Source organism: Dipteris shenzhenensis, chromosome 24 (genome assembly GCF_047967505.1).
Source record: "Dipteris shenzhenensis isolate YYH24624 ecotype China chromosome 24, Dip_SZ_1.0, whole genome shotgun sequence".
In the NCBI taxonomy this organism is placed as follows: domain Eukaryota; kingdom Viridiplantae; phylum Streptophyta; class Polypodiopsida; order Gleicheniales; family Dipteridaceae; genus Dipteris; species Dipteris shenzhenensis.
Window position 1 is genome coordinate 6,490,445 of NC_141619.1, and position 15,688 is coordinate 6,506,132.

General features: G+C 51.1%; 1 protein-coding gene across 1 annotated transcript in view; it reads left to right on the forward strand.

Annotated features, from left to right (window-relative positions):
• The window catches only part of GMI1 (gamma-irradiation and mitomycin c induced 1), a 309,165-nt gene that overhangs the window by 230,480 nt on the left and 62,997 nt on the right, over positions 1–15,688 (forward strand). The window contains exon 31 of the mRNA XM_087395876.1: positions 9,515–9,581. Coding sequence (XP_087252002.1) covers positions 9,515–9,581 — 67 coding nt within the window. The remainder of the gene's footprint in view (positions 1–9,514; positions 9,582–15,688) is intronic.

The window sequence follows — 15,688 nt, forward strand, 5'->3', positions numbered from 1 at the left end:
TGACAGCGAGGGCAAGTGGGATCAGCCCCAAATCGTGATCTCCACAGGTTCACTGCAATCCCTCCATGAATAGAAAGCCAAATGAAAAGAGTGATCTTTCTATTTCTGAGGGATTTCTAGAGCCTTCTCCAGAAATTCCTACGCAAATCTGCGGTGATGAAGAAGCTATCCCAATGGGGGGCTCTGGAGGGAATCCAACCTATAGGATTTTGAGCATTATACGGGGATGCCTTGGTCTTTGTTTTCCATTATGGGGTGGCTGTTCAGGTCTATGAGAGATATATTTATGCATTTTTCATTTCATCTTGTCAGGGTTATAGGTCCTGTGGAGCAGTGTTTCTTGGCTTTAGGATGGTACGTAGGCCCTAACCCAAATCACATTCCCTTGGGTTCATAGAGCTTTGGCTCTATGGAGGTATCCGCATAGAGTATTTGCGGTGGGATCCAAGGGAGTGGGTTGATGCAAGACACTAAGAGAAGAGCCTTCCGTCCCAGAGTAATTCTGGGATATTTCGGAAGATTGATGCAGCCATACGTGTGGATTATGTTGATACTGATGACAAGCCTATTTCTCGCTCTCCTTGGATGGAAGATTTCGTGGGGATAGGTATTCCACTTCAGGTCATACCACTATGATGATCAGACGGGGATGCCTTGGGCTGCGATGTTCAGTTTGAGAGCGGGCCGTCTAGATCTACACATGATGTTCTATTGGGAGTTCCTTTTTAGCCTGTCAGGATCATAGGGTATATGGAGCATGGCTCTGATTCACAATGGTGCCTAGACTCGGACCCACTTCTTATCTCTTTGGGATAATGGAGGATTTGGCTCTATGGAGAGTCCCCATAAAGCTTTTGCATAGGAACCCCGGAGAGTGGGAGTGGGTTGGTGTAGGGCATTGAAAGAAAAGCCTCCCCTTATTTCATTACACGGTTAGTAATACCAGGAGATTTCAGCTTAGTTGTAGAGAATGGAGGTCCTCCAGAGCTCCTCCTTGGGAGAGTTTCAGATCTCTGCCGACTTGCAAACAGTTTTTTGAAAGAGGCTCTGGAAATCCCTTATTAAAAAAATTGCTCTTTTCTTTTTTGCAGAAAGTTTTTTGGAAGAGACTTTGGAAATCCATCAAAATAGTAAAATTGCTCTTTTCTTTTGGCTTTTTGCAATGAACTTATGGAAATCCAAATTCGGGGCTGACTCTACTTGTCCTCGATGCCTTTTTGCTGTTGAGTCTATCGAGCATTGCTTATGGAATTGCAGATAGGTGAGGATCATTTGGAAGGGAATTGCTAGGATTTTGAGCATTTTTATTCCCTTTCCCTTCTTCATGACCTAGGGCTTAGTGGCCTTGCTCTCTCTTTGGGGACCTCAAGTTTTTTATGAGACACAACTCTTCTTGGGCTCTATTGATTTGCCGATACTTCATGGAGTTCTGCTCTTTGGATGATGGTTCCTTTTTCCCATTCAGGCATGTGCATGCCTTTGTGGATTCCAGATGCACACAAGCCTTGGATGGATCTCAGGTCCACTCTTCTCACACTATGGCTAGTATTTGGTCAGATACTATACACATGCTAAGGGTCAGTTGGGGGAGCATGGAGGGCTCCTCCTAGGAGGCTTGGGCCAAGAGGGCTATTTTCATTAGGCAATGGAGTGGCTCCCTCTTTTTCTTGGAGACCATAGGGTGAGGATGGTAGGTGAGCCAACCTAGGCGCTCCTTTTTCAAGGGGGTCTTTAAGAAAAAAACTCCGCTGTAAACATCTATCATTTTTTCTTTCAAGCACTTATAGCATCATTGCATCTATTATTGTACTATGAAAGCAGAATGTATATGTTATTATGGAGACAACTTTGATTCTACACAGAAGTAAAGCTATATTTATTGAATTTTCTATACTAGGCCTTCAAACCTTTTTTATACTTGACATGACTATTATAATGGCAAGCTTCCCTTTTTTTTTTTGCCGAAAAAACAGTGCTGATTATATTACTTTGAAAACAAGATACATGAGGTCAGCTTTGCAACTGACGGGGCTGCGTTCACAAATCGGACGCAGCCCTAAAAGGAAACAAAAAATGTAAAGCTCTCTCTCACGGAGGGATCAGGCGAGTGTGAATGAACAGCCGGAGAGGTGGTGAATAGCGCCACTGAAGGCCCTGCGAAGTATGCTCGAAGAAGAGGCCCTGCGTATCCCAATCACGAAGGAAACGTCTCCGCTTCTCCCGGCCAGGCCGGGAATCTCCGTGTATCTGGTCCCATTGGCCTCTGAGTGTGTGTATAATCTCACTCCAGATGTCGGTCATGACCTGGGCAGTCGAAAGAGAGGTGCCACCGAGGATCTGCGCGCAGCGCGAGGTCCAAATGTGCCAGCCAGCGATGCTGCTGATAATCTCCCAGACTGGCTGCCTCTCCTGAGATCCTGTGTCAGCCTCTGCTAGGTGCGGCGGAATGCCCTCGAGCGGCCCCCAAGTCCCCTGTGTGATAAGGAACGTGGGGTCCTGCGGGCCTGCCTCGAACAATTGATGAAAGCCAGGTGCGGTGCTGCACCAGCAGAACGTGCCCCAAGTGATCAAACCTAGCTCCGGTGCTGCGCGAGTAAGGATCCCGAAGGTCCACCTCCACACTTCTTGGGCGCGAGTGCAGCTCCACAGGCAGTGTTTTGGTGACTCCTCGTCCTCATGACAGATCTGACAACGTCCATCCTGACCAACCTGTCGCAACCAGCTTCCCACTGGAAGACCCTTGTGGGCGAGTAGCCAAAGGAAGTAGGAGATCTTCCGCGGCCACCAGCTCTCCCATAAGGCCTTCCAGAAGGCCTGCAAAAATAGCCTGGAGATACCTTGAGCATACCAACTGGGCCACTGGGTGGGCGGTCGGCTCTGCATCCTCCCGAGAACTCTCCTGCCCAATGTCGTGCTGTAAGCGAAGAAAGAGGTCGGCCCCTGGCCTATCACAACCTCTGGCCATCTCCACTCTCCTGGGTCCCAATCAAGCTCTGACAAGGCCCGCCCCTCCCAGAGCCAGAGTCGCCATAACTCCAGCTGATCCTGCTCTATACTGGGATCGGTCCGCCAAACCTTCCCCACGAGGCCTATGACCCGAACCCTCTACCACGGAAGGAGGGGGTCGATGAGCACATCCTCTCTCCTGAGTCGGCCGTCCCCCAAAACCGCGAAGAAGGAAACAGAGGTGTCGTCCATCCGACCTGCAACCACCAGTGGGATGCCACGGGGGTGAACTGTCCCAGCCAACGGTCATCACCAGGCATGAGGATCTGAATCTCGGGTGGAACCAACCAACCGGCTGGAATCGCTCCGTCTATCTCTGTCCATCTCACCTGAGCTCCACGGGTACCTCCAGCTGCGGCTGCTAGAGCAACGGTCTCCAAGTGTCTGTACGTGTCCCTCCAAACTCCAAGGGACCGGGCTGGCCCCCGCATCCAACCGTCCCACCTGATATGTGATCTCTCCCCCAGCTGAAGGCCCAAGGCATCTCTGACCTGATCGTTCCAGATGAGCGGCTGGCGGTCGATCTCCTCCTGACAGCTAGGAGGGGACTGTATGAAACTGAGGCGGAGCCGCCTCCAAACCATGAGAAGGCTACGAATGAGCGGGGAGCGGGGGTGAGTGAGCGGTGCAGAAGTGAAGATCCACCTGAGGGACGGTAGCCACTCTCCACCTCGGCGCGAGACGCAAGAACCGATCCCCTGCTGAAGTAACATCTTCCACGTTTGCCCCCCCAGGGTCAAACCGCGGATAACCAACTTGCCCAGCAGGGCCTGACTCTGAAGCTCAGGATCGATGACCCCCAAGCCACCCTCAGCCTGCGGAAGAATGACTGTCTGCCAAGCTACCCTAGCTCTGGTATCTCTGAGACCATCCCCCCCAGACCACAGGAAATTCCGGACCAACCTCCTGAGCTGTGCCACGCTGGATCTCGAGAAACACCAACAAGAGGCCACATACCATGCCGTGGCCAGGAGAACCTGGTTGACTACAAGAGCACGACCTGCAAGAGAGAGCTTAGCAGTGCTCCAAAAAGCCAGTTTCCGTCGAATGGAATCTAGCACCGGGAGAAACTGCTGAGGTGGCGTGATGTCCAGGCCGACCTGAAAGCCGAGATATCTAGCTGTCTGTCCTCGCGGGATCCATCTGAAACCCAAAAACCTCCCCCACTGTGAGCACGCCCCGGGGTTTGTGAGAAAACCAACTGATTTGTTCCAGTTGATTTTCGCACCGGCTGCCGAACAGAAGACCTCTAAGGCCAGCCTCACCCTCTCCAGCATCATCTCATCATCCTGAACGTACAGTGCTGTGTCATCTGCATACTCCGAGTCCAGGAGCTCCGTGTCCTCCCGGATGGGAAGGCGAACACCCCGGATCCCGGTCGACCTCGCCCGAAGGTAGTATGTCATGGCCTCGGCGAAGAAGAGAAACAGGTAAGGAGCGAGGGGGCAACCCTGACACAATGATCTCTCCAAACGAAATCGCTCTCCCATCCTGCCGCCGATGATGACCCTGCTAGAAGCTGTCCTGTATAATGCTGAAATACCCTGAATCCATCCTACTGGGAACCCTAGTCTCTCCAGAGTACCCTCTAGGAAGGACCAGTCCACTCGATCGTAGGCCTTCTCAAAGTCGAGAAGTAGGATGGCTAAATGTGACCCACTGTGCTGAGCCCACTCCGTCGCCTCTGAGAAGGTGAAGACATTATCCAGGATACTGCGATCCTGGACAAAGCCTGTCTGAGTGTCATGAATGAGGTCAGGAAGTAGAGGCCGAACTCTGGCGCTGATCATCTTGGCAAGGATTTTGTAGGCAGTGGTGAGGAGAGTGATCGGGCGCCACTGACGGATCTCCTGTCGATCTCCTCCCTTCGGGATGAGGCAAATTAGTCCCGAGGAGAGGCTCTCTGGCATATATCCGCTGCTGAAAACCCTCTGAAGGGCTGCTAGGAGGGGCTGATGGATCTGATCCCAGAAGGAGGTGAAGAAAGCGCGAGAGAGCCCATCCTCACCAGGGCATTTCTGCCCATCGATGGCCATCAAGGTCTCCAGCATCTCGTCAGTAGTAAACGGTGCCATCAACGTCGCCTACATGCTGGGCTGCACAAGGGCTAGAATGTGCCTCCACACCTCCTCGCGGGAACGTCGAGTATGAGGGGCAAGCTGCTCCTGCTGGAAAAGAGTCCTGTAGAAGTCGGTAGCCAACCCCAAGACCTCACCCGGATCAGTAACGATGTGCCCCTCCGCTGTCCTAAGACTCCGTAGCTGATCACCTACTGCTGCTCTCTGGCCATGCGTCCTGAAGAACTCCTTGCTCATCCGGTCGCCCTTCCGAGCCCAGTATGAGAGGGAGGCGTGATAGGAGAACTCTGAGCGGCGCTGGAGAGTCTCCTCAAGAAGGGCTCTGGCTCGAAGGGCGTGGATCCGAAGCTCCTCCGAGCCCGGGGCTGCCTGCTGGAGTCGCTGAATGGAGGCGAGGTCCCTACGAAGAGCTCTCTCTCTTCCCCACCACTCCTAGCGAACCTGAAGGGCTGCGAGCTGGCAAATCTGGCTGGACTCCTGCAAAGCCTGCGCCACCGAATCTACCAGACGCACTCGCCCCAATCTCTGTCCCAAAGGCTACCGATACTACTGCGCACCTCCTCCCTCGAGAAGATGGAATCGGGAATCCGGCACGAACGGGGAGGAAGGGACTGAGCTGCCGAGTCTAATGATAAGAGCACAGGTGCATGGTCGGAGAGTGTCGTCCCTGGCACTATACCCGCCTCACCACCTCTGCTGATGGCCCAATCACTGACATAAAATCTATCCAATCTCTCCAGGAGTCTGCCTCCTTCCCTGCGGAAGCCCCACGAGAAGTCCAAGCTCCCACGCCAACGGCGGAAGGACGGGTCTCTCCAGCTGTCCCTACCTCCTGTCGCGAAGATAAAGGAGTCCCAAGCAGACTGCTCTGCCTGAGCCATACCTGTAAACTCTGGTCCTCTGCCCTGCTGGTCCTCCAAAGTCTCTAGATTGTTGAAGTCACCTCCAACAATCCAGGAATCCATGTCTGGGAGAATCCCTGTGAGTGTCCTCCAGAAAGTGGCTCTGCATCGGAGGTGTGTGGGAGCATAGATGTTGAGGATTCCTATTTTGGAACCCTCCAACTCTAGGCCAACCCAAAGTGCACGGCTTGGAATCAATGTACCATGACCAAAAACTCCCTGGACAAACAGCTCGCACACGGAAGTACAGACACCGCCACTCCTCCCATGTGCACCAATCGAGGGCTCCCAATAAGTGTGAGAGCGTCCAGGGAGGATCTTCCCGCAGCTACGGGAATGAGCCACTGAAAACTTATGCTCCTGGAGCAGAAGTATATCCAAGCGACCAATCACTGCTGGCTGAAGTTCCTGTCTCAAGATGAGCTTCCTAGGACCACAGGTGCCAGAAGAATGAAACCCATTCACGTTCCAGGAGACAAGGTGTAAGCTCATGGTGAGGACTGGTAGGCTGCGAACAACTGTCTGCTCGCGATGTCGATGAAGAAGCTGACATTTCGGAATGGAGGCGCTGACGCTTTTGAGAGGGTTTAGAGGGGGAGGCGGGGTCGTCCTGCCCGTTCTTCAAAACTTTTAGCAAAGGCGTGAGGCCTTTAGTGCCATGGACAAATGCTTTCTCGAGCCAACTCGAGATCTTTGAGGTAGTCATCCCGTAGAAGGCTCAGAGTTTCTGAGGAGTCCAGGCTCTGACATCCTGGGGAAGGGGCCATAACAGAGGGGGCCTGAGGATCACAATCAATCTGAAGCGCTTGGCGGCGCAGCGCCACTGCAGGCGCATGTCACCCTCAGACCACTGAGTCTCGAGAAGCTGTCCACCCGACGGGCAGGAGCAAACCTGAGCGTGCGTCTGCTCTCTGAGAGCCTCCTAGACCAAGTCGTCTGTCCAAGTCTCGGTGCCGTCGCTGAGAAATGTGAAAGCAAAGCTAGGGCCATCCCTCGGGGCCAAGGCTGCGATCTTCCCATCCGCCCCTTTACGGAGCAGGAAGATACTGATGTCGAGACAAGCAGGGAAGGTCCCAAGGTCGGCCACATCCAAGTAGTCCCAGGGGCCAGATCTGTAGAAGTCGCGAGGAAGCTCTCTCTCCTGAAGCTGAGGCCCGCCAGAGTCTGCAACTGAGGGGGTCGGGCTAGCAGACAGGGAAGACTGCTCCAGGGGTGGTGTAGACTCGGGGTGTCCTGCCTGGGGTGGGGAAGGGGGAGGAGGCTGAGGGGTAGGCAACTCAGACTCCACGGAAGCGACTAGCTGGGGGGGCGGAGGAGGGGGAGTGGGGGCTGCCCGCGGCTGAGGAATCATCGGTACAGCTGACACTGCAGGAGAGCTGAGAGGGGCGGGGGGAGGGGGATGGGGCTGAAACTGGGACAGGGGCTGAGTAGGAAGAGGAGGGGGCTGAAGAGGAAGAGGAGGGGGCTGAAGAGGAAGAGGCGGGGGCTGATGCTGCGGGTCGGGAAGAGGGGGATGCGACTGGGGAAGGGGCTGGGGCTGAGTGGAAGGGGGCTGGGGAGCGGAAGAGAGGGGGACCTGAGGCTGCGGAGGGCGGGCTACAGTCGAAGAAGAAGCTCTCCCAGGACCCTGGGGCAGCTGCCTGTCAGGTCTCTGAGGCGGTGCTGCAGGTTGGGTAACCTCTGCCTCCTTGCCTTTTTCAAAAATCTTCTTATTCTTTCCTCTTTTCCTTCTGACCTCGGTCCAGCCGCCAGCCATCTCTGGACCAGACTCTGGCTGCCTCTGCTCCTCTTGACGTGGCTGCCCGGAGGGGGGGGGAGGGGGCGGAGGGGGGGGGCGGGGGGGGGCCGAGAGGAGCTGGAGAATCGTGGACAAATAGCAGCCAGGTGCCCAAAGCCGTGACACCTAAGGCACTGGCCTAGCTGTCCTGTGACTACCATGCTCTAGGTAATGCTGCCAGCGTCTATCACGATCTCAATCACTGCGGGGAGAGTCGCAGGGTCTGCCACAGCCACACGGACTCGGGGGGCTCCTGCCGCAGTAACCGCGTCGACGAAAGTGTCATGCATTACCCAGCCAAAGTGGGAGCCCAGGTCCCTAACTATCAGCCGCAACTCAGCAGCAAGGCCTGGAAAAACTAGCGTCACTGGGTGGCGAGGTATGCGGAAACGAGCATCAAAATTCGCTGCGCTGAATCCACGGTACCAAGGGACTATCATGATGATCTTTCCATCCACAGATGTGGGGGAACCTGCAATCAGGTTGCTCGCAGCTTTCGCAGTGGAGAGTTTAAGCCAGAAGATGCCCCTTCCCATAAGGGCCACCTCCTCGATGTGGCTGTCCTCTAGTATGAGAGTGGACTGGAGCCAGTCCCTGATGGCTGATCTGGAGGGAGAGTGTCCAATGACTCTGACATAGACGGAAGTAAGGGCAAAGTCATTGGCAACCTCTTGTACCCGAGACGACTGTTGCTCTGTCAAGATAACGCGGTAGGCATCTGGAGAGGGACGGTCCGGCTGGGCCTCCGGTTCCGGGCAGGGAGCCGCCATACCGCCAAGACAAACTGCGAGACCTCCGATGAAGAAGAGGCTGCCACCCAAAAAGGGGGGAGATAGACGAGGGGGTGGAGCCTGGGTGTGACAAAGAAGGGTGAGGCGAGACGAAACGAAACGAGGCGGGTGGGGGAAGCGGAGGCGAAGGCGAGGGCGAGGGCGGAAGGGGTGGAGGGCGGATGGCGGAGGCGGAGGTCGAAGGCGAGGGGGAGGGACAGCGGTGGAGGCGAGGGCGGGGGGCGGAGGGGGAGGGGGGAGGGCGAGGGGCGGGGGCGGAGGTCGGAGGGGCGGAGGGGGGTGAAGGGCGAGGGCGGAGGGCGGGGGGGTGGAAGGCGAGGGGGCGGGGCGAAGGGGCGGAGGGGCGAGGGGCGGGGGGCGGGCGGAGAGCGAGGCGAGGGGGCGGGGGTGTAGCGAGGGGCGAGGGGAGGCGGAGGGGCGAGGCAGGGGCGGTCGGAGGGCACGGCGAGGGGCGAGACGAGAGGCAGGGGGTGAGGCGAGGGGCGAGGCGAGAGGTGAGGCAAGGGTCGAGGGGGTGAGGCGGAGGGGCGAGGGGGTGAGGGCAGGGAGGCGGACTGAGGCGGGGGTGTGCGGCGAGGGCGAGGGGGGTAGGCCAAAGCGAGGGGGGCGAGGGCGAGGGAGAGAGGCGAAGGAGGGTAGGGAGGTAGAGGCTGCGGGAGGGAGGGAGGGGGGCTCGCAGGAGCTCATTCAGCAGTCCCTAAGGGTGATCAAGGAAGGTGTCCACGCAGCACCATAGCCTGGCTCAGAGTAAGCTTCCCTTAGATAAGCAATCGGATATTTTTGCAAAATGCAGACAGTGTGATAGTGTAGAGATCAGCAAAAAGCTAACAAGATAAAGTTACGGCGTTACTCAATGATGTTCTTATGTTCTTTAAAAAATCATGTAATGCTTAGTATTGAGTCTTCTTTAATGGATGATAGATGCATCTCTGCTTATCTATTGAGAATTTGTATTCCCAGGTAGATGACAGGGGATGCATCAACTTAGGGGGGCTTTTGAGAGTCACAGGACCTTTCAATTCCAAAGGTATTCTGATCGATTGTAGAATATAGGAACTTTTTGTGCTTTTGAACAGTATAATTTTTGTTCTTGGCCCAGATTATTGTTCTTGTTGTTCCATTGTTGAATACCTCCTTGTTATTTCTACTCTATATCTGTTGCCGTATCACATTTATGGCTTGAATTCGATGGCTTGAATCCGAACATGCAGTCAACCTCACTCGCAATGCATATTCGTTGAAGCTTCCTTCGTCTTGAAGAGTTTTTAGTGCCATTCATGTTAAAGTGATTGTTTCCTAGATTCATGTACATTTATTTATTTATTTTCCAATGAAAGGACTTCTATTGAGTATGAACGAAACCACAAGAGCAATGCTCATATCATGCCAATCATGAGAGACACAATACCCAAAGGGCGAACAATGGCTCATAGAAAAGAGCTATAAAAGGCACCAAGGTTGAGGCTGAAATTGACCTCAATCCCTAGGATGGCTCGAAAGAGAGCGCCAAGCCACCGAACCCTAGGTCATGAAGAAGGGAGAAGGAACAAAGGTATTCAAAGACTAGCAATCCCCTTCCAGATAAACCTCGCCTATCTATCTTATAGATAATTTTGATTCAATTCCTTAGTAGAAAGGCAATGAGAGCGAGTGGTATTTGCCCCAAATGTGCACCTCCATGGGCTCACAACAATCCCTCCATGAATAGAAAGCCAAAAGAAAAGAGTGAATTTTCTATTCCTAAGCAATTTCGTGAACCCCTTCTAAAGGGATTTCTTCAAGTCAGTAGAAATTTAAAAATTCTCCCAATAAGGAGCTTTGGTGGGCTTCAAGCCCTTAAACTTGAGTTGAAACCTCTTGGGATTACTTATACCAAAAGAACGAAAGGCTCTTCTCTTGGTTCCCTACATCAATCCACTCCCACTTCCTTGGGTCCCACTACAAATGCTTTATAGGACATGTCAATAGATTCAAATCCTCTATGAACCTAAAGGGAGGTGACAAGTTAGGGTTTAGATGCCAATATGAGGTCAAGAAACCATGACCGGCACAAAGGCGATGTCCATAAGGATATCCTCATCCTTGGACCTAGATAGCCTGCCCCCAATGTGAACATGAAAACCAAGCTAAACCTAGGTACCCCCGTAATCTTGTTGGAGTCCTATGACTTATAGTGGGATACCTGACCTGGTAAAGGCTCCAAGTCATGAGTGATGATGGTGTAGTCTGCCATTTGTAACCACCCAATCCATGGTTAAAGCTGCATCAATCTTCTCAATCCTCCTCTTAATTCCTATACTAACTCGAATTAACGATCATCTAAGAGGTTTTTGAAATCTTTCCAAGCACCTATAGAGGAGCGGTTCCTCTCTTCCTTTCGGACCATTGCATATAACAAGAGAAACCAAGAGGTATGTCATGCTCAATAAGTATGCTATCATTCCACATGATAGGCTGCTTGTCAATCTCTTTGAGGGAAGAGGGGAGGACTCTCTCCTATGATTACTTCTCAAGATGCCCAAGCTTTCAGGATGGCAACCATAAGAGAGAAGGTTGGAACCTTGAGATACACTGAAGTAAAAATCCACATGGTACTACCCATCCAATCCCCACTTGCGAAAGTAGAACATGATGTATCCAACAAATGAAAAAATTGCTTCAAGGTTCTTGTCTTGGCAAAAGACCTTGGCCACAACCTTTCAAGTCTGGATCAATTATATTGAGGCCCCTTTTTTGCATGGGGAGAATCAAAGTCTCCCAAGCCACCTTGGCTCTAGTGTCTACCGAACCATCTAGCCCACTCCACAAAAATTTATTACAGGTCTTCTAAGCTGAGTGATGCATTCTTTAGAATGGCATCAACAAGAGCAAATAAAACAAACCTTGGCTAGAAGTACCTAGTCTAACAACAATCCTCTTGAAAGCTAGATTAAGTTTGATTGAACTCCAATAGATTTTGTTCTTTTGATATTCTCTAGTCAAGGAGCAAACTGCTATGAAAGCGCCAACCTGGCAGCTCAAGTATCTGATAGAGACACCCCTCAATCATAATCCAAGTGAAACCAAAATCAGTCCCCCAATATGCAATGTCCTCATCGCTAATCCAAAACCATTGAATTTATTCCAATTGATATGTGCACCTATTGCAGAACACAATAAATCTAAGGCTGCCTTGAAAGAGGTGAGACTGTGTGGAGTGGCATCCCAAAAAACAGCAGTGTCATTAGCAAGCTTATTGTGCATGATCTCTTCATCTTGTCTCAAGGGAAGTCTCAACCCAATAATGGCAACTTGAGATCTTAGAAAGACGCTCACTCCTCCTGCCACAAGCAAATACATGAAAGGGAAGAGAGAGCATTTTGTTGAATTGATCTTGGAAAAATTCTCTCCCCTATCCTCTCTGATAAGCACTTGGCTGTGGGCTAATCTATATAAAGAAAAGATGCCTTTGATTCAAGTATATATGAAAATACAAAACATAGAAAGGTGCCCTCTAAGAAAGCTCATTCCACTCTATTGTCAGCTTTCTCGAAATCTAAGACTAGAATGGCAAGCCTTTGGCCACTATGCATACCCCAATATTAAGCCTCTTGAACTGTCAAAAAAGCTTTGGGCCATGCACAAATCCCATCTACATATTATGAATAAGATCTTGAAGAATGGAAAACTGATAGCTTTCGCCAAAATCTTATAAAAAGTGCCCAAAAGAGTGATGGGCCTCCATTGGGAGATTAGATTTTTGTAACCCACTTTTGGGATAAGATAAATGAAACCCTTTGTAAGTGAATCAAGCATAGCATAAGTGAATCAAGCATAGCACAAGAGTCCCAAATGCTTATAGGATTGAGATAATATGGTCCCCTATCATGTTCCAAAATGCAACAAAAAAGAAAGTTATCAACCTATCTGAACCCGAGCACTTGCCCTTGTGAATGGCAAGAAGTGAAGTCCTAAATTCTAGATTGGGAAAGGTGCATTAAGTGAGGCTAGCATATGTGGGTTCACCAATATTGGAATAGCCTGCCAAACTCTATACCTAGCATTATATCTGGTAGGCATATCGAGAATTGCGGAAAGAAAGAAGGGTAGCTATACAGAAGACGGCATGAGGATCTGGCTGTAGAACCTAGTTAGTGTGAATAAATGAAGGGAGATTTTGATGTGCCCAGGAGTGCTGGTTGGTTTGACTTTCAGCTCCTCAGTTCGCGCTAGAGTACTATTCCCTCTGATGGAGCCATTTTACATGAGTCGGGGCAGATTTGGAGTTTGATCAGAGACGACTTTGGATTGCGCCGTCAGAGAGAGAGATTTGTGTTGGTGCCACTGGCACCCCCTCACTTCCATCCGATATCTAGGTTGTCCATCATTTCATGGAATGTGAGAGGACTGAACGGCCGCAGATTTACCTCAGATGCAGATGGTCGTAGATCGGGTGTTTCTAGATTGCAGTTGCTTAGGGACTCCCTTCGGTTTATTTCCTCAGGGTCCCCTCCAGACATTGTGCTTATCCAGGAGCATAAGCTCTCCCAAGACAGGATTGACAGATGCAGATCCTTACTCAAAGGACAGAGTCGGACATATTGGAGCCCAGCGGATGGCACGAGGGGAGGAGTTTGCATTTCAGTTTCAGCCAGGTGGGCCTCAGAGATCACCCAAGAGGGTACCAATGGAGACTTTGTATTTTTCAGGGTCGACCTCTTGCGGAGCTTGACTGGGACCCAGGTGAGTGGGCATGGCCTGCTCCGGTGGCAAGCGATCGTCCTCTTTCCTTTTTCCAGTACTCGACGAGGGCAGGTTACAGGCTTCAGCAGAGAGACTCTCATCACCTACCATCTGCCTCCTAGCATTGGCGTGCACAGGGACTTACTGCAGAGCTCTTGCTGAGCAACTGGACTCACTTTTGGGGCATCAGTAGAGCCAGGAAAGTCTCCTACTTTATTTGGCTCACTATACATAGAGGCATACCTGTGGGTACTTGGCTTCAGCAGATGGGTAGATCCTCCTTATGTATGCGTTGTCAGCTTGCAGAGGAATCTAGCAAGCATTGTTTATGGAGCTGCCCCAGCTCTAGAGTGGTCTGGACAGGTATCTTCAGGTTGTTCTCATATGTTACATCCGAGTCTTTTCTCATGACATGGGACGCTCCCCTTTGGGGGAGAGGATCTGGAGCCTTTACTCTCTTTGAGTCAAAGCCAGGAGACCACGGTTTCTTCATGCAGCGTCGCCAGAGACGGGGGTCCCACAGAGGCCAGCATCATGGAGCCATAGGATTTGCTTTTGGTACCTGTACCAGCTCAAGATTCCCTGCCTACTTCAGCTACAGGGTCAGCTTGGGAGGTCATTTCCAGCATTACCCTATGGCGGATATGGTGTTCGCGATGTTCTTTTGTCCTTGGGGGCCATTTATGCACAAAGGCTGACACTCTCGCTTCCATTTGGGCGGAGATTATCTTCACTCTTAGGAGTCAATGGGAGCGGTGTACAGGAACCTCTTTGGCAGCTCGTGGGAGACTTATATCCTTCATGAGGACATGGGACTGCTCCTTGTTTTTTCATTTGACCCCTTTTGGGATGTCATGGCATTTTAGTCCACCACCATGGCTTTTTTGCCACATTGTTGAGGCTAGGGATAGAGTACTTTCTCTCCCACCTGTTGTATGATTTGTTTTGAATTGAATATATCACTCTTTTATATTAAATAGGACCCTTAGTGACACTTGGATGGAGGTTATTATGAATTAGCTGCCTTCCTCGGCAATGAGGCACACCACCAAGGCCCTAAATATTCCAACTAGCAATCCTCATTGGCGGGCTTAAGTGGGCTAGAAAAGCTTATCCCACCTAGCGTCAAAAACACCTCCCTTGTGTGCAAAAGATCCCCTAGTGTAGTGGAGAGGAGGGAAATCCACAGGGCAAAGGACCCCCACGCTTGTGGAAGAGATGCTCTATCAATAGGAAATGCAAGAACAATGTCACCAAAGGAAGAAACTCTACCTCTTAAAAATCAGTCAAGGGGAGAAAGAGTTTCTCTACACCAAGCACAACGTTGATAGGACAAGAAATGTATCTGGCTTTTTGGCACTATCTTGTAGAGTTACAAATGACAGGCCTGTGGTATTTTCACTTTGGATGGGGGCTTTTTTGAGAACAGGTATACCTCTTCAAGTTATTGCTTTCTTGGGGGCACAAGAGGATGCCTTGGTCTTTGATGTACAATCAGGTAGCAGGCTGTCTATGTCCTCAGGTGATTCTTTTGGGCATGCCTTTTCAGCCTGTTAGAATCTTAGGCTATGTGGAACAATCCTGAGATATTGTGGTAAGGAGAGTGCAACTCTTCCTTTGATCAACTATGGCCTACGCATGCCAACTTAGTAGGTGACATGGCAGAACCAACAATTGAGTTGGCCGACTTGCCACATGGCCAACTTACCATGTCATGTTAATGGCTGCAACAACACAATTGGAAGCTTGCTATCAACTTCATTTTGTTGGCATGGTAAGTGCTCAGTAACATATCGCACCACACTCTCCAAAGACCCTAGAGACACATTGGTTTATCCTTTCATAGGTCTCTCTGCTTGGCATATAGATCCAAGCTCGCATCTCTCTATTTCGGGTTCATGGAGCTGTATGGAGGAGTCTCCATAAAGTATCTTTAGTGGGACCCAGGAGAGTGGGAATGGATTATTGCAAGGAACCAAGAGAGGATTCTTCCTTTTTTTGGTTAGACAGTCAGTAATGCCAGAAGGTTCCAGATCAATCGTAGAGGTTGGATTATCCTCTCCATTCCGTAAGGAATATAACCTAGAGGCTGCTCGCGAGGACCCCTGCATGCTCGCCCAATTGGCCATCAGAGTATGAATAGTATCAGCCCAAATACTGGCCAGAGTATGAGAAGGGTGGACTTGTGATCCATCTAAGGCCTCTGTGCATCTGGCCCTCCAGATCTGCCAAGCAGTAATACTAGCCAGTATCTCCCAGGTAAAATCTACATCAGCATGTAATGGTCTATACCAGGAGATAGGCACATCCTCTAGAGAGCAAGACTCAACTAGGTGTTATCGAATGGAGATGGCCCAGGAAGCATCTTGCCACTAATAGAAAATCTGAGATCTTGACAAAGAGAGCCAGGCC